At 60.5% G+C, this 18,577-nt stretch overlaps 1 protein-coding gene across 2 annotated transcripts; it reads left to right on the forward strand.

Annotated features, from left to right (window-relative positions):
- The first annotated feature begins 11,204 nt into the window (after positions 1-11,204).
- RNF112 (ring finger protein 112) lies at positions 11,205-16,711 on the forward strand. Of its 2 annotated transcripts, none has more exons than XM_070060055.1 (15): positions 11,205-11,349; positions 11,449-11,630; positions 11,813-11,853; positions 12,468-12,753; positions 12,854-13,060; positions 13,177-13,308; positions 13,514-13,618; positions 13,944-13,994; positions 14,223-14,279; positions 14,368-14,442; positions 14,553-14,673; positions 14,758-14,927; positions 15,003-15,056; positions 15,280-15,354; positions 15,442-16,711. In XM_070060055.1, exons 2-15 carry the CDS (start codon positions 11,577-11,579, stop codon positions 15,910-15,912), a joined length of 1,899 nt encoding a protein of 632 aa, XP_069916156.1. In that variant the 5' UTR covers positions 11,205-11,349; positions 11,449-11,576; the 3' UTR covers positions 15,913-16,711. The 2 variants fall into 2 exon arrangements, with proteins under 2 accessions (XP_069916156.1, XP_051681123.2); XM_051825163.2 differs by having other exon boundaries at positions 12,489-12,753.
- The last annotated feature ends 1,866 nt before the right edge of the window (positions 16,712-18,577 follow it).

The following is an 18,577-nucleotide window of genomic DNA, read 5'->3' on the forward strand; positions in this document are numbered from 1 at the left end:
GGACTAGAACCCGGTGTGCCGGCGCCGCAAGGCGGAGGATTAGCCTATTGAGCCACGGCGCCGGCTATAAAATAAATCTTAAAAAAAAAAAACAACCTGGTGTGAATCAGGGAAGTCATGAAACCTCTCCAAGTCTCTGTTTTCCCATCTGTAAAATGGGTTGGAGTGGCTAATACCCTCCTCAGGAAGCTCTGGGCTCTAGGGGCCTCCTTATCCTGCTCCCAACCCCCACAAACTGGCCCCCGGTTTCTCCCCACCCTTCTGACCCTCCTCCTACACCAATTGCTAGAGCAAGGGCCAAAAGTTCTACTACACATTTGGCTCTTGTGGTTGCTCCATTATTTTTAGGGGACAGAGCCCTGGTTTTTCAGCCTGGTACTGGGGCCTTTCTGGGTCATGCTGGCCTCTCCCGCCCTTTCCACATTCACCCAGCTCATTGTCTACCTAGGGCCCACTGTGGGCCGAATCGTGTCCTCCCCCTAAATCCGTGTGTGGAAGCCCTAACTCCTAGTACCTCAGGATGTGACTTTATTTGGAGATTAAGTCTTTTAAAGAAGGAAATCAAGTTTAAGTGAGGTCATGAGGGGTAGGCGCTGGCCCAGTGTGACTATGACTGGTGACCATATAAGAAGAGGAGATTAGGACACACACCACACACTGCACAGGGACAACCACGTGAAGCCACCAGAGGAAGGCACAAGCCAAGGAGGGGCCTGGGGGGAAAGCAGCCCCACCAATACCCCCAGCACCTGCCGCTCCAGCCACGCAGCCTGCCCGGTCCTTGATGCGGGGCTCCTCAGGGACCTCTGCGTTCCACCCCGGACCAGCTGGTCCATGGCTGCCCAAGGCGTCCACCGCAAGCGTAAGCAACACACCTCAGCCTCCGTACCCCCAGCCGGCATGCCTTCGTTTCTCAGCACTCTAGAACCTTCTCAGACCGGAAGTGGCCGACGTTAGAGGTCTGCCTGCTGTCCCTTTCCCCCCTGCTTCTCTCCTACAAGAGCCGCAGCAAATGCTGCTCTTTCTGGGGGTGGGGTGGGGTGGGGGGGCGTGGCTGCACCTGCATCCACCAAGGAGCCTGTGGCTGGCGTCCGGCAGGGGTGCCCACCACACCCGTCGTATGCAGGAGTCAGTGTCTCATCAGGAATGGCCTTGGTCTCAGGCTCAGGTCCCTCAGGGTCCACCTGCCCACAAGGACTTGACAGAGGAACCACAGGTCTGACCACAACCTGCTTGTTTATAACTGGACACTGGGGACACCTTAAATCCCCGTTCATTCGGCCCATTGCCCTGCCTCCACCCTCCCCTCTGACTGCGGTCCCTGGACCCCTAGCCCCCTGCGAAGCTGAGCTTTGCGGGCACCCAGGCATGACCCAGGGGCTCCCCGCCACTCTCTGCACTGCCGTCTCTGCACAGGGACAGCGCCTGCCTCCTTCTTTGTGCCTAACCTTTGAGATCCTCTGGGCGGGGACCCCTCAAAGACAAAATGACCAAGGAGTGGGTTCAAGCCCCAAGTGGCTTTCATTTGCAGCTCTAGAAGCAGGCAGCTCCTCATTGGTAGAGAGGAGGAGGGGTGCTCCCGCTCTGAGCGTGGAGCTTGGTCTCTAGGGGCAGGAAAGGGCTGGCCAGCAGAAACAGAACCAGAGTGGAACTGGCGGCTGCTTCCGAGTTGCTCCCCTTCTAGGTTATTTATGTATTTATTTATATCTTTAAAAGATTTATTTATTTGAAAGGCAGAGTTACAGAGAGAGAAAAGTCTGGTTCACTCCCCAGATGGCTACAACAGCCAGAGCTGTGCCGATCTGAAGCCAGGAGCCAGGAGCTTCTTCCAGGTCTCCCACGCAGGTGCAGGGGCCCAAGCACTTGGGCCATCTTCCACTGCTTTCCCAGGCCATAACAGAGAGCTGGATTGGAAGTGGAGCAGCCAGGACTTGAACCGGCACCCTTATGGGATGCCGGCACTGCTTCACCTGCTGTGCCACAGCACCGGCCCCTTCTTCTAGGTTTAAAGCCGAGGGGACTGGCTTTTCGTGCCAGCTACCACCAGCCTGTGTTTGGATTTGGCGTCTCCCAATTTCTCAGAAGATCAGATAAACAACTTTGGCTTGGCTGTGTGGATATTAGCAGGAGTGAGTCCGTTTCGTCCTGGTCAGCTGACCTGGGTCTAGGGGTCGGGTCTTGTGTGGACAAGGGGAGGGGGGAGGGTACGCCAGGCAAGGGCGGGACCAGGACACGTGGGCAGAGCGGGGACATTGCCAGACAGCAGCAGCCAGTGGGTCCGGGAGGAGGGGTGACTGATTTCTCCTTGCAGGGCTGTCACTGGGCGTCCTCTTCAGCCCCCTGAGCTTCACTTCCTCACTAGAAAGGCAAGTCTGGGACTGGCACTGTGGCGCAGTGGGTTAAGCCATTGCCTGTGCTGTCAGCATCCCATATTGGAGTGCTGGTTCAAATCCCGACTGCTCTGCTTCCGATCCAGCTCTCTGCTGTGGCCTGGGAAAGCAGTAGAAGATGGCCCAAGTCCTTGGGCCCCTGCTCCCATGTGATAGACCTGGAAGAAGCTCCTGGCTCCTGGCTTTGGCCTGGCCAGGAATGACCATTACAGCCAGTTGTGGAGTGAACCAGAAGATGGAAAACCTCTCTCTGTCTCTGTCTCTTTGTCTGTGGCTCTGCCTCTAAAATAAATAAATAATTTTTTTATTTGACAGGTAGAGCTATAGACAGTGAGAGAGAGACAGAGAGAAAAGTCTTCCTTCCGTTGGTTCACTCCCCAAGTGGCCACTACGGCTGGTGCACTGCGCTGATCCGAAGCCAGGAGCCAGGTGCTTTTTCCTGGTCTCCCATGTGGGTACGGGGGCCCAAGCACCTGGGCCATCCTCCACTGTACTCCTGGCCACAGCAGAGAGCTGGACTGGAAGAGGAGCAACCCGGACAGAACCGGTGCCCCAACCAGGACTAGAACCTGGCGCCCATATGGGATGCCAGAGCCACAGGCGGAGGATTAACCAAGTGAGCCACGGTGCCGGCCCCAAATAAATAATTTGTAAAGTCTCTAAGCATAAACGGGTGACTGTGTTATGACGATTAATGGTTGTTTCAGGAGGCCTGGGGTCAGCTTGGTGGAGGGGTGGGGCTGCTGGGTGATGGAAGCCTCCGCAGTGGCTGGGATTTGGGGTGTCTGGGCTGCGGCCAGACATAGGCCTTCCCATCCTCGGGGCTGTTGGGGCAGGGCTGGGCCCCCCGCGGGAACTGTCCAGCAAAGCTTGCAGAAGCAGGAATTCCTCACCATGGCCGAGCTCACCGTGAGCGCCGTTGGAAGCTGGAGGTGTCAGCCCAGTGTGGCCGCTGCTGGAGGAACCGGCACCTCCCTCTCACTCTGTGGTCTGTGGTCTCGGCTCTGGTCCTGCGGCTCTAACACCCTGCAGGACCCAGCAGCAGCTCAGGCCCGGCCTCTGCAGTCCACGAGAGGGCCAGGGTGAGAGCAGGGTGGGGGCAGGAAGGGCCGCTGGGCCTGGGGCAGGAGGGGGGCAGGCCCTGGAAACAGAGGCTGCAGCACCTCGGGACCAGGGTGAGGGTGCAGGCGTGAAGGCAGCCACGTTGGCATGGGCAGCAGGATGGCTGGGGGTTCTGCAGTCCGCCCCAGCTCCCCACACCGGGTGGCACCCGGAGCTGTTGCTTGACAAGACAGTCAGCCTCCTGAGCCCTGTGGGAGAGCGCCGAGGGCAGGAAGGCTGGTATGCTGTGTGGCCAGCCCTAGCACCCCTACCTCTCCTTGCTTTGCAAACTTCACCCCAACCAGGCCTTATCCTGCACACCTGCTTTGTCAAATGGGCGGTGTCTCTGCTGTCCCCACCCCTCTGTCTGTAGGAAGCCCTCCCAGGTGCCTTTGCCTGGTTGTCATGCGTCTGCCTTTACTCGCTCTACTCCTCCCGGGGCCTAGGATGAGGCCCGGTGTGCAGCGCTCACTAAGTATTTGTAACACGGCTGGATGAGCCTGTGCACGGATGGGTGAGACACAGGCAGATGTGTGGACAGCTGAGGAGTCGGTCGGGGCGTGAAAATGCGTGTTTGTGACATACATGGGGGTGGATGCACGAGGGTGGCTAGATGGGTGGGTGGGGGATATCATGCATACGCAGGCATGGAGAGAAAGGATGGGAAGACTTACAGGAAGCCAACAGTGGATAATGAGTGCATGGGTGATGGAGAAGTCAGTAGTCAGTGAACTTGATCTTGACGGGTGTGCACGAGGGGTGGTTGGAGATTGGGGATCAGATCCGGGAGAGGTGGACTCCTCATTCCCAGGCAGGTATCTGGGATGCCTGGGGTGTCCCCTGTTGAGGGGACCTAGCACATCCAGTCCAACGATCAGGGTCTCTGGGCTGACCTGTTCGGGGGTGGCACATGGACCCTCCCCGCCGGGAGACTGGAGAGGAGGAAAGCTGTGGCAGACAGAGGATGAGGGGTGAGAGCTGAGCCCCGAGCCTCGGCCGCAGCCAGACAAGCTTGTGTCCAGGAAGAGCTCCTGGGGTACGAGGGAATGGGGGTGCCTGGGGAGAGCAGGGGTGGCTGGGGAGTACCTGGGTTCCGTGGGGTGCAGCCCCCGGCTCTGGGTCAGGTCTGCCCTGCCACTGTCTCAGCCAGTGCCCCAGCGGGAGGTGTGCCCCCGACCCCACCATGGGCAGCCAGAGGAAGGTCGGGAGATGTCCTGGGAGAAGCCACAGGATGCCCCAGCTGCCCGTCACACAGCCCGCACCTCCCTGGCAGAGCTGGGGTGCCCAGGCGGCTCCAGGTAGCAGGGGCGAGCAGTGCGCCACAGTTAGAATGTGGCCCCCCCAAAGTCCATTGCGACAGCGCTGAACAGTGGGAGCTCAGTGGGGAGATTGGGCCACGGAGGCCCTGCCTGCACGAGTCCACTGATGCTGGTGTGTAGGAAGCGCCCCTCCCCTGTCCCTCTGTCACCGTGTGACACCTTGCAGCAAGGGGCCCAGGTGAGTTTCCTTGGGCCAGATGCACCAGCATCCAGAACCCACAAGCCAAACACAGTCTGTGATGGCCCTGGGATGCAATGGGGCCACGCCCACTGTGCCAAGTGCCCTGCCCCGCCCCCTCAGGAAGCTCCCCGACTGGAGCGGGCACACTCCAGCCTCTGGTTTCCTGGAGAGCGCTCGGCGCACACATCAGGAGACAGGCCCAGAGACGGTCACACAGGTGCCTGTTTCCACTTCTCTCAAAGACGGAGGCTGGCTGGGTCCCTCCCACCCCCAACCCCCGCCCTGCCTGAGACAAGTGAGTGCAAACAGACGCAGCAAGACCACAAATGGTTTCCCACACCTGCCATTATGATCCGGGTTATTTCGGCCTCCCACGAGACCATGGTGAGCTGTGGTTCAGAGCTTGGTTTTGGGTAGCTGAAGTCCCAGGCTTGGATTCCAGCTTCCCTGTTGATAGCTGTGTGTCCTTACATGAGTGACTTAACCTGTCTGTGCTTCTGTGCTAGCGGACCTCCCTCCTAAGGGCACTGGTGAAAGCGAGTTCAGGGGCCAGCACTGTGGCGCAGCGGGTAAAGCTGCCACCTGCAGTGCCGGCATCCCATATAGATGCCGGTTCAAGATTGGCTGCTCCGCTTTTGATCCAGCTCTCTGCTATGGCCTGGGAAAGCAGTAGACGATGGCCCAAGGCCTTGGGTCCCTGCACTCATGTGGGAGGCCCAGAGGAAGCTCTTGACTCCTGGCTTTGGATTGGCCCAGCTCCGGCTGTTGCGACCATCTGGGGAGTGAACCAGCGGATGGAAGACCTCTCTCTCTTTCTCTGCCTCTCCTCTCTCTGTGTAGCTCTGACTTTCAAATAAATAAATCATAAAAAAAAAATAAAGTGAGCTCCTTGCAGGAGGAGCCTGGGACAGCTTGGGCACTGGGTGAGGCTGAGTGATGTGTGTGTGTGTGCATAGACAGCCGCGTGAGATCCCTGCGTGCAGACGGGTCAGTGGGCGAGTGTGAATGTGTGTGGGTGTGAGTGCGAGCATTCACGTGTGGATGCCATGGTTACGTGGGGTAAGGCAAGCAGTGACTGTACACGTGTACACAATGTGAGCTGGGCGGAGCTCTCGGCCGTGTGCGTGTATGGGGGGTCTGTGTATGTGTATAAGTCTGTGTATGGGGTGTCTGTATGTCTGTGTGTTGGGGGTGTGTGCGTGTGGTGTATGTGCTGTGTGGGGTGTGAGTGTGTGTGTATATGTGTGTGGGGTGTCTGTGTATATCTGTGTATGTGTATGTTAGTGTGTGTATATGAGTGTGTCTGTGTGTGGGTGTGTGTGTGTGGTGTGTATCTGTATGTGTGTATTGGGGGTGTCTGTATATCTCTATATGTGTGTGTGGTATGTGTGTGTGTAGGGGTGTGTCTGTGGGGGGTATATGTTTGTGTATCTGTGTGTATGTCTGTGTGTATATGTGTATATATGTGTGCGTGCTTTGGGGGTGTGTGTATGTGTATATATATGTGTGTGTGGTGTGTGTGGTGTACATGGGGTGTGTATATGTGTGTATGTGTGGGGGTGTGTATGTGTGTGCATGGTGTATGTGCTGTGTGTGGGGTGTGAGTATGTGTGTGTGTATGTGTGTGGGGTATGAGTATATGTGTGTGTGGTATGTATATGTGTGTGTGTGGCGTGTGAGTATGTGTGTGTGTGGTATGTATATGTGTGTATGTGTGTGGCGTGTGAGTATGTGTGTGTGGTGTGTATGTGTGCGTGGTGTGTATGGTGTGTATGTGTATATGTGTGTGTGGTGTGTATGTTGTGTGTGTGTGTCTGTGTGTGGTGTGTATGGTGTGTGTGTATGTGTCTGTGTGTGGGACAGAGAAGCCAGAAACCTCCCAGAGAGCACCGTGGCTCGACCCTCCCTGCCCACAGCCTGGCAGCTGGAGCCAGGGGACAGGAAGTGAGGAGGCCGGCGGCCCTGAGTGGGTGCCCAGGAGGCAGGGACGGGGAGGACGCAGAAGGAGAGCAGGTGCTGGGAGTTCCTGGGGGCGGACAGCACGGTGCCCACACGGGGAGGGGGAGGGGCGGGGCAGAGACCCTGTGCGCAGGCTGTGCCAGCTGGGAGCTGTGGGAGTGCAGGGCCCAGCACCCGCAGTCCTGGCTGGCTAAGGCACGGTACGAGGCCAATGGACAGACGAGCGAGGGGCAGTGGAGCCTGCACAGCATAACCCTGCTGTCCATCCGGCCCTGCGTTCTCCGGGTCAGGGCCCTGTCTGAACGGCTCCTCGCTGGAGGTGAACGGACCAATGGTGAAATGATAAAGCCGCATCTCTGGAGTCTGAAATCCCCTCCCTCCCCTGCAGCCCCGCCTCTCCCTCTCTCTCCACCTCCCCGTGGACTCCCCTAGCACGGCTGGCACCTCTCAGCCCCTAGCAGTACCCAGCAGGACTGTGCCTGGCTGTGTGTGTCCCTTCTTGGCCCTGGGGGAGGTCAGGGGCCAGCCAGCGACACCACGGGGGACCGGAGCAGTAGCTTCCCCTTAGTGGAAAAATAAAAGAATGTGGTTGCTTCCGGTTGCTTCTGGTCTTTTCTGGACGTGCTGGCGTCTGCCTGGGGTGGCTGCCCTCCTGTGAAGGCCCCACTGGCCAGGCCCGAGGACTCTGTAGGTTCCAAGCTCTTTGACTCTCCATGTCAGATCAAACACACTAGGACATGGGCTACCCAGACCTAACGGAACAGTCCCAGGTGGGACTGAAGGTCTGGGTCATGAATATTTTTGAAAGGATTTGTGTCATCTTTTAAAAAAAAGATTTATTTATTCATTTGAAAGTCAGAGTTACAGAGAGAGAGAGAGAGAGAGAGAGAGAGAGAGAGAGGTGTCTTTCATCTTCCAATTGGTTCACTCCCCAATTGGCCGAAATGGCCGGAGCTGCGCTGATCCGAAGCCAGGAGCCAAGAGCTTCTTCTGGGTCTCCTACATGGGTACAGGGGCCCAAGCACTTGGTCCATCTTCCACTGCTTTCCCAGGCCATAGCAGAGAGCTGGATCGGAAGAGGAGCAGCCGGGACTCGAACCAGTGCTCATATGGGATGATAGCACTTCAGGCCAGGGCGTTAACCTCCTGTGCCACAGCACCGGCCCCCTTGTATCATCTTTAGAATGTGGCACTTTGATAATGTCTGGACACTGCACTGCTATTTTGATTATGGCTGATTCCCTACTATGCTTGGCACTTAATAGGTGTGCAGCAAACACTGGCGGGTCAGTAGCAATTGTTGGGATTTGAACCTGGCCTTGCAAATGATCCTATGAGCTGAGTTTATCAGGAACATGATGGACGCGGTGTTAAACAGGTATTGCTTTAAAAAAATATTTATTGGCCAGCGCCGCGGCTCAATAGGCTAATCCTCTGTCTGCGGCGCCAGCACACCGGGTTCTAGTCCCGGTCAGGGCACTGGATTCTGCCCCGGTTGCCCCTCTTCCAGGCCAGCTCTCTGCTGTGAGCAGTGGAGGATGGCCCAAGTCCTTGGGCCCTGCACCCCATGGGAGACCAGGAGAAGCACCTGGCTCCTGCCATCAGATCAGTGCGGTGCACCGGCCACAGTGCGCCGGCCGTGGCGGCCATTGGAGGGTGAACCAGCAGCAAAGGAAGACCTTTCTCTCTGTCTCTCTCTCTCACTGTCCACTCTGCCTGTCAAAAAATTATTTATTTATTTGAGAGGTAGAGTTACAGACAGAGAGAGAAGTCTGCAGGTTCACTACCCAAATGGCCACAATGGCCAGAGCTGGGCCGATCCAAAACCAGGAGCCAGGAGCTTCTTCCAGGTCTCCCACAGGGTGACAGGGGCCCAAGGACTTGGGCAATTTTCTGCTGCTTTCCCAGGCACAGCAGCAGAAAGCTGGATCGGAAATAGAGCAGCTGGGACTCAAACCAGCGCCCACATGGGGTGCCGGCATTGAAGGTGGAGGCTTTACCAGATACACCGCCATGCTGGCCCCTGCGGTCGCCATCTTGAATCTCTGAATACCATTACCTTGGGGTTTGTGTTTTGTAAGTGAAATCTGATGAGAAAATGGAGCTTAGCTCCCCTGTGTCCTCCTTCCATACCCCCCAGAACGGGTTCCCGTCGACTCACTTCCTGTCCCCGAGCGCCTCCGCCTCTGCCCCACCTGGCCGACCCCCTCCATCTCCAGGCATGGAGCAGGTGCTTTCCCAGGTGCATTAGCAGGGAGCTGGTTCGGAAGAGGAGCAGCCAGGACACAAACTGGTACTCATATGGGTTGCAGGCTTTGCAGGCAGCAGCTTAACCTGCTGCCCCACAGGGAGGATTGAAGACTGCTGGACTGACCTCTGGCACCCTCACCCTGGGATGTGATGTGACAAGGTGGTGGCTGTCCCCTCCACATGCTGAAACTCGGCTCGGGTCTCTTGCCCACCCCCATCCAGTGCTGAGCAGGTCTCAGGACGACTGTGGCAAGCCCTCAGGGGTCCCCACTAGCCACGAGCTGGCCGGTGGGTGGGCCCCTCCTGCTGGCACCGTGCAGCTGCCCTGCTGGGCTCTCCGGGGATGCTGACTCATTGAGGGCTCCTGCCCAGCCAGCTGGAGCTCCTCCATCCTGAGAACGGGCCACGCCCCTCGTGTCTCTGAGCCCTGCACCTGAACCGTCTTTCCCTGCCTCCTTGCTGAGCCCCCCCGCCCCCACTGCCTCTGTCACAGCAGGGCCTTTGCACTGTATCACTGGGACCCCAGAGAGGACAGGGTTTTGTCTCTCTTGCTCCCAGCTCTACCCCAGTTTCTGTGCTCAGTAAGCATTCCCACGTGAAGACCCATCTCCTGACTTACGTTTCAAATAGTGCAATCATGGATTTAAAAAAAAGATTTATTTGAAAGGGAGAGTGTCGGGGTAGGAGAGGGAGAGAGAGAGAGGGAGATTTCCCACCTGCTGGTTCACTTCCCAAATGCCTGTAACAGCCAGGCAGGACTGGTTCCAGCTAAAGCCCAGAGCCTAGAACTCCATCCAGGTCTCCCACGTGGGTGCAGGGGCCTAAGCTCTGGGGCCATCTGCTGCTGCTTTCCCAGGCACATTAGCAGGGAGCTGGATTGGAACTGGAGCAGGTGCTTTCCCAGGTGCATTAGCAGGGAGCTGGATTGGAAGAGGAGCAGCCTGGACACAAACTGGTACTCATACGGGTTGCAGGCTTTGCAGGTAGCAGCTTAACCTGCTGCCCCACAACACTGGCCCTGGCGCGGGAGTCTTAACCACTAGGTCTTAACTACCAGGCCAAAGGCCCAGCATTGTTACAGTTGATCTAACAACCTGAACCTGAGGAAGAGGATCCATCCTGCGCTTCAGGGCTGTGCTTGCCTGCTGGGGGTGACCCCCAGGGTACCTCTCCACCTCCTAGCAGTTACAAATAACTCCCCTGCCTGGCAGGTGGCTCCGGGCAGTTACCTGTGAGCCCCTTGGAGCTCAGAGAGGTAAAGTTCCCCGGGTCCCCAGCTGAGAACCGAGCCCAGATTAGCCTGGCTACTAAACCCGTCGCAAGTCAATGTCCAAGCCACACACCATCCGAGTGCATGTCGCATCCACCTGGGGTGGGGCAAAGCGAAGAGGCTGCAGGGACACGGGCTGAGGGCGAGCAGACAGGGAAGGGATGGCGAGAGGGCGGCTGCAGAGAGAGGTTCAGATGCTACACTGGATCTTAGCCAAAAGGCCGAGGCGCGACTGAGGAAGGTTCAGGCCCAGGAAGGCAGGCTGGGTGGTTCGAGTTTCTATCCGTGGGTAGTAGGGAGCCATGGGAGGTGTTTGCAAGGCGGGTGGGGGGCGGGGTCAGCCTTGCTGAGGGAATCTCTAGAGGCTGTGCACTTGGCAGCAGGTGGGAGGAGAGGAGGAGCCCACTCAAGGGGCAGGTAGATGGTCCAGAGGTGACCCACCCCCCTGAAACAGGGCGAGAGCCATTTTTTTTTAAGGCAAAAGAGCCATTGGGAAATATGGAGGCTTGGGTGCTGGGGAGAGCAGGTTGAGGGGGGGTGAGGAAGGGTGGCCAGGGGACTGTGGTGGCAGCCTGGGGACAGCCTGGGGCCCTGAGCATACAGGTGCTCTGTGACTGTCTCAGGTTTCCCACCCTGTGTGCCCATCCTGCCCTGGTCCCCGGGGAGCACTCCACCCATCCCGTAGCTCCACCGGAGGGCGCCCTCTGTCTTTGTCATGCACCCACACGGCTCCTCTCTCTCTCCCTCCAACCCCCTCCCCCTGCCTGTCCTTATCTTTCCCTCCGTCTCCATGGCGACTCACCACCTCGGCTCGCTTGCATCCCAGCCTCTGCCAGGGATTCTGAGCCGGGCTCCGTCCCTCCCTCCTCCGGAGCCCTGGTACCCGCAGCCCTGTCTCCTCCCCCTGGGGTGAGTCCAGTGGCATCCGCCCTCTCCTGACCGACCGACCGACCAGCACCTTCCTCTCCTGGTTCCCAGAAAGGAGTCCGTGCTGCTGGGGCGAGCGGCCGCCACCCTCCGCCTGCCACCACCCGGCTCTGCTGCCCAGGAGGAGCTGCCTAGCCTCGGCCCGCTCGTACCGGATCCTCTCCCCACCCAAACCTCCCATGCCGAGGCCCACCTTGTCAGTCACTTCCTTCTGTCACCGGCTGGGCAAACGGGCAAGTCTCAAGTCCTGGGATGGGGGATGGTTTGGGGCTGGGGGGGAAGGGGGAGGAAAGGATGGGAACCTCTGAAATCCAGGCTGAAGATGGAAGTCTGCATTGTGTTCTAGATCTCTCTCTCTCCTCTCTCCTCTCTCTCTCCTCTCTCCTCTCTCTCTCTCTCTCTTCCTCTCATCAAGGAGAGAAAACAGAGCTTCATGGGAAACAGCAGCAACAGTTGGTGAGTGGAGGGCCCTGCGGCTGGGGTCAATGTCCGGTGGGCTGGCAATGTCAGACTCCAGGAGCTCAGCCCTGCAGCCCAGACGGATGGACGGATGGACAGATAGATGGAATTCTGGGGAAGGGAGTGCAAGGCTGGATCTGCCAGGCTGGCGAACAGGGACAGGAAGGAGCAGGTGGTGCTGTGTGGAGGCAGACGCCAGCTCAGAGCACAGACTGGAAGGAATCTTCCGAGAACCAGGGCCATCTGCCTAGCGGCAGAGCAGGCTGCCACGCTGTCCTCCTGTCCCCTGGGCAGCCTGGCTGAGGGCAGCTCCCCACCCCCCGCGCCCCACCCCCGCCCCTGCTGCAGCAGGCCAGGGAGTGGTGTTTCTGGAGCACGCATGCCGGGCCCGGCGCACACTGCTGCCTGGCCACCACAGGTTTGGGCAGCTCTGTAGCCGCGACCTCTCCGTTGGGACAGCGAGGCAAGCAGGGGCCCAGACGGTGGAAGGAGGTGGCCTCCGGCTTGCATGGCTGGGAGGAGCAGAGGCAGGGGCCGTCCCGGGCTTCTCTCATCACCACTGTGCTGCTAAACAGCCTGTGTTGCTCCCCCTGCCCCCCACCCCCACCCAGGTCCCACCCGACGTTCCCCAGGTTGGAGCTGGGCCTGGGGCCCCGGCCGGCTGCGCCCCGGGACCTCCCCGCCTGCTCCATCTGCCTGGAGCGGCTGCGGGAGCCCATCTCGCTGGACTGTGGCCACGACTTCTGCCCCCGGTGCTTCAGCACGCACCGCGTCCCAGGCTGCGAGCCACCCTGCTGCCCCGAGTGCCGGAAGATCTGCCGGCAGAAGAGGGGCTTCCGCAGCCTGGGGGAGAAGATGCGGCTCCTGCGGCAGCGGGCGCTGCCTCCCGTCCTGCAGGTGCGGGGCAGAGCGGAAGGGGACGGCCCTGGGAGTCCAGGCCAGACGCACGCCAGATACCTGACTCGGGGATGCTTCTTCTTCCCCCACTCTCCCCCAGGAGACCTGTGCGGTGCGGGCAGAACCGCTGCTCCTGGTGCGTGTCAACGCCTCCGGAGGCCTCATCCTCAGGATGGGCGCCATCAACCGCTGCTTGAAGCACCCCCTGGCCAGGGACACCCCCGTCTGCCTCCTCGCTGTCCTCGGGCAGCAGCACTCAGGGAAGTCTTCGCTCCTCAACCACTTGCTCCAGGGCCTGCCCGGCCTGGTGAGGGCGGGCACGGGCAGGAGGTTGGTGTGGGGGCGGGGGGTGGAGTCGGTGGCCCCTGTTGGTCTCTGGGGACCGGACAGGGACCAGCTGACGCTCTCCTTCTGCACCTGCAGGAGTCCAGAGAGGGCAGCTGGCCACGAGGGGCTGAGGGGTCCCTGCCGGGCTTCGGCTGTGGCGGCAACGGCCTCACTAGGGGCATTTGGATGTGGAGCCACCCCTTTCTGCTGGGGAAGGAAGGCAAGAAGGTGCGGGGCGGGGGAGGGCGGTGGAGGTTCCGCAAGAGGAAGCAAGGATTGGGCTGGGGGCGGAGGAGAGAGAGAGCGAGCGAGCAGAGATGGATAAAGAAGCGGGGAAGAAAGACTTTGCAGGACCTGGTGGAGAGAGCCGGGCCTGACCCCCCTTCCCCCCCATCCCGGCCCCGGCTGGCCCCCCACCCCGGCGCCCACGTAGGTGGCTGTGTTCCTGGTGGACACTGGGGACGCCATGAGCCCTGAGCTGAGCAGAGAGACGAGGATCAAGCTCTGCGCACTCACCATGATGCTGAGCTCCTACCAGGTGAGGCTCTGAGCCAGGAGGTCCGTGCCCTGCCCCAGCTCAGCCTCCCCCACAACTGAGGACTCTCACAGCCTGGGTAGCCAGGGGTCTCCCCATGGGCAGAAGTGGCAGCGGGCGTGGTTGTAAAGGTGGCTGACCGTGCCCGAGCCAGCACGAGGCCTGTGAGGGTCACCACGTCCCTCCTGGCCTGCCATCTGAACCCCGAGGCAAGCCCAGCCCTGCAGGCCTCTCCTGGCTTGTAGGACCACAGTTCCTCCTTGCCAGGATCTTCCCAGAATCCCCCTGCCTCTGCAGACCCCCTTGCTTCTTGTTTTCCTTGTCCCAGATCCTCAACACCTCCCAGGAGCTGAAAGACACAGACCTGGACCACCTGGAGGTGAGCAGGCCCAGCATCCGGAGTAGGCGGAGCCAGGTGCTCTCGGGTTCTGGCGGAGGACTCTAGGATGCTTCCGCAGGGCCAATGGTCTGCACCTGGAGGGTGGGGCGGGAGAGGCCTGGTTTGTGCGGAGGTGGGAGAACCCAGAGGCTGTGGAATGGAAGCTGGGTTCCTATGGCCGGCACGGGATGGACCAAGGCCCTGACACGCTCTGTGGCCCATCCCTAGATGTTCGTCCATGTGGCGGAGGTGATGGGCAAGCATTATGGGATGGTGCCAATCCAGGTGAGGTCCCCAACCTGTGCGCTTGTCAGCCCAGGCCCGGACCCCCGACCCCCTGCTGGCTGCGGCCATGGAACCTTTTTTCTTCCAGCACCTGGACCTCCTGGTGCGCAACTCCTCCCACCCCAGCAAGGCGGGGCAGGGGCACGTGGGCGAGGTCCTCCAGGTGAGCCTTGCAGAGGGAGGCCGCAGAGGTGCCTGGTGGGTGAGGGAGGGGCGGGGGAGGTGGGGAGGGGTCCCGGATGCCCATCTCAGAGCCCTCCCCATCTGTCTCAGAAATTGTCCGGCAGATATCCCAAGGTCCAGGAGTTGCTGCAAGGACGGCGAGCCCGCTGCTACCTGCTGCCTGCTGCGGGGAGGCAGTGGGTGGACAAAGACCACGGCAGCACCGGAGGCGGTGAGCGTCTCCCCCGCAGAGACCACGGCGTGGCTCCTGGCTCTGTCTTTGGAGCCGCTTCAGCCCCAGGCCTCTCTCCCACAGGAGCCGAGGATGACTGCGGCCGCCTGCTGGGGGCCTACGTGCTGGACGTGCTGAGCGCAGCCCCCCAGCACGCCAAGAGCCGCTGCCCAGGGTACTGGAGCGAGGGGCGCGCCGTGGCCCGAGGGGACCGACGCCTGCTCACGGGACAGCAGCTGGCCCAGGAGATCAAGGTGTGAAAGCTCCCTGCAGCCCCAGGCGCTCGGCTGGCCCCAACTCTCCCTGACCCCGCCATGGTGTCTCTGCAGAACCTCTCGGGCTGGATGGGGAGGACGGGGCCTGGTTTCAGCTCCCCGGACGAGGTACGGAGTCCCGGGGAGGAGCGGGGGAATGGCAGAGAGGCAGAGCGTGCGTGTGCGTGTGCGTGTGCGTGTGTATGGGGGGGGGGATGGAGCCCAGGCCTTGGCCGTGGGGGTCCCTGTGCCCTGGGAGTGGCAGTGAGAAAGCAGGGGCAGCCCGGCCGGGGTCGGGGTTGGGGGGCGGGGGAGGGGAGGCAGGAGGCAGCCTGGGCTCTCCCGTGGACAGATGGCGGCGCAGCTGCATGACCTGAGGAAAGTGGAGGTTGCCAAGAAGGAGTTCGAGGAGTACGTGAGGCAGCAGGTGAGCCCCAGGAGGCTGCACACGGCGGGGAAAGAGACGCCCGCGGTCTCCCAGTGAGCGCAGCCTCCTGTCTCCTCCCCGTCCCAGGACTTGGCCACCAAGCGCATCTTCTCGGCGCTCCGCGTGCTGCCCGACACCATGCGGAACCTCCTCTCCACCCAAAAGGACGCGGTCCTGGCGCGGCACGGCGTGGCCCTGCTGTGCAAGGGCAGGGAGCAGACCTTGGAGGCCCTGGAGGCCGAGCTGCAGGCCATGGCCAAGGCCTTCATGGACTCCTACACCATGCGCTTCTGCGGCCACCTGGCAGCCGTGGGCGGCGCCGTGGGGGCGGGGCTCATGGGTCTGGCGGGGGGCGTGGTGGGGGCGGGCATGGCAGCAGCGGCGCTGGCGGCCGAGGCTGGGATGGTGGCGGCCGGAGCTGCTGTGGGTGCCACGGGGGCGGCCGTGGTCGGGGGCGGCGTGGGTGCTGGGCTGGCTGCCACCGTGGGCTGCATGGAGAAGGAAGAGGACGAGCGGGTACAGGAAGGAGACCGCGAGCCCCTCCTGCAGGAAGAGTAGCCACCCCAGGAGGCAGGAGAGGAAGTGGGGGGAAGCGGTGCCTGCGATTGCGAGGTGCCCACGCCTACCAGCCTGAATGACAGTGTGCAGGCGGCTGGCTGGGGGAGGTGCCCTCGACCGGGAGGCAATGTTTTGGGGTGACGAGCGGAGCGCGGGGCCTGTTTCTGGTTGCAGGTAATTGCTGATGTGCCATCATCCCAGATGACCTTGACCCCCGAGTCTCCCACCACAAGTGAGGATCCACTCTCCCCCACTATTTTCTTGATGACCCTGGACTGTTAGCAGGGCTTAGCAGGTGCCATCCTGGAAGTCTACCCCTGGATCCTGACCTTGGCATTCAGGAGCTGGGGACCCTGACTGGGGCTGTGGAAGAGAGCAGGTGTTCATCCTGAAGCAACCCCCACAACGTGTGGCTTCCTGCGGCCTCCCAGGGCTCCTGCTGTCTGTCCAGCCCACGTGGGTGCAGCAGTACCCATGTTGTGTGTGGAATGCCCTCACCCTGACAGTTTGGATGCCAAAGAACAGCACAGGAACTGCACCCTGGGCTTGAGCAGTCTTGACAGCGCTCTGTCGAAGTCTTAAGGAGTACAACAAAGCGAGCAGATCTCCTCAAACTTGACCTCACTCCCTGAGCTTGTAAGAGCCCTCTGCTCCTTGTCAGTCCCGGTGCCCACTGCCGAGGCCTTACAGGGACTCAGGGGCTGGCGGGGTGGGGGCTCTCCCTGGGGGATGAGGCTCTACAGGATGGATGGGGTACGTGACCCTTTATTTTATGCAAAATAAAAAGTGTGTATGTGGACGTCCGCTTCCTTGTACGATACTGGAACAAGATTTCAAGCCCCACAGGGCTGGCCTTTGTGGTGCAGTGGTTAAGCCGCTGCCTGTGACACCGGCATCACCCTGGAAGCGCTGGTTTGAGCCCTGGCTGCCCCACTTCCGATCCAGCTCTCTGCTAATGTGTCTGGGAAAGCAGTACCTGGGCCCCTGCCACCCACATGGGAGCCCCGGATGGAGCTCCAGGCTCCTGGCTTCAGCCTGACCCAGCCCCGGCTTTTGCGGCCGTTTGGGGAGTGAACCAGCAGGTTTCTGTCTAGCTCTGTCTCTGTCTCTGGAACTCCGCCTTTCAAATCAACGAAATACATCTTAAAACAAAGGAATCCGGCCGGCGCCGCGGCTCACTAGGCTAATCCTCCGCCTTGCGGCGCCGGCACACTGGGTTCTAGTCCCGGTCGGGGCGCCGGATTCTGTCCCAGTTGCCCCCCTTCCAGGCCAGCTCTCTGCTGTGGCCAGGGAGTGCAGTGGAGGATGACCCAAGTGCTTGGGCCCTGCACCCCACAGGAGACCAGGAGAAGCACCTGGCTCCTGCCATCAGATCAGCGCGGTGTGCCGCCCGCAGCGGCCATTGGAGGGTGAACCAACGGCAAAGGAAGACCTTTCTCTCTCTCTCTCTCTCTCTCTCACTGTCCACTCTGCCTGTCAAAACAAACAAACAAACAAACAAACAAAAACCAAAAAACAAACAAACAAAAAAACAAAGGAATCCAAGCCCCAGAGGACTGCGGGGGGTGGGGTGGGGTGGGGTGGGGTGGGGTTAGGTCAGAGACCAAGCCTGCGGCCATCTTCATGGGCTCGTCCACGAAGACGTGTGGTGCTGTTCCTGTCGGCTCCCCTCTGAAAAAAACTGCTCAGAGGACACAAGCGGGGAGACCTTGGTATACAACTGCGGAGGAGCGGGGCGCCCAGGGCCAGTTCCACAGGGCTCAGGCACGCCGAGAGCTCACCTGCCTGCTTCTCCCAGGCTCAGCTCCCCGTGAGAGCCGCAGGAGCAGTCACTGTGTCAAACCCTGCGTGTTGTAGACACGAGAGGGGACACTCAGAGGAGGGCTACACCGCGGGCCGGTGGCGGAGCAAAGCGTATCTCCAGGGTCTGGTTCCCCTGGGCAGAGGCTGGTGCCTCCGCAGGCATTGGAGAACCTTCCAGCTGCTTCTTATAGTTCCTGGAGCCACGCATGCGCGGGGCAGAGCCGGAGGACCGGGGTCTGGGGCAGATTGCTCAGGTGTTAAAGCACAGTGAACGCGCTGGAGACAAAGAACACATGAGAGAGAGCGAGAGTGAGAGCGAGAGAGAGAGCCCACAGACCGAATGGGGGGGAGAGAGGGTGCAGACAAGGTAAAGACAGATGAGGGGGGCTCTTTCTTGGGGACTGGGCCAGGGCTGGGCGCAGGGTCTAGGGTGCGTGGTGTTTCCAGGAAGTTTCCTGGTAGCCTCTCTCTCTCTCTCTCTCTCTCTCTCTCTCTCTCTCTCTCTCTCTCAGGCTTCCATCATCTGGTGGACACATGAGCTAGGAAACCTCCCAGACCCTGGGGCGGGCTCAGGCCTGAGGAGGAGGGGGGCTTCTGAGGACTCACAGTGGTGGGCGCTGCGAGTCCCGCTGTGGTCCCACCCAGCAGCACTGGCTGGGGTCTACCTCGCCCTGCTCTTTGAACACGCAGCGGAAGACGCGGTGGCCCCGCGGGGAGAGAGCCTCCAGAGACAGCCGGCAGCTGAGTCATGCCAAGTGGTGTGCGCGTCTCGTGCGTTACAGCTTTTAAAGCATTTCCCAGACACTCGCGGCTGCCTCGTGTCCTGTGCGCAACACGCATTTTTTTAGGGGACGGCACCCAA

Source organism: Oryctolagus cuniculus, chromosome 17 (genome assembly GCF_964237555.1).
Source record: "Oryctolagus cuniculus chromosome 17, mOryCun1.1, whole genome shotgun sequence".
Classification (NCBI taxonomy): Eukaryota; Metazoa; Chordata; class Mammalia; order Lagomorpha; family Leporidae; genus Oryctolagus; species Oryctolagus cuniculus.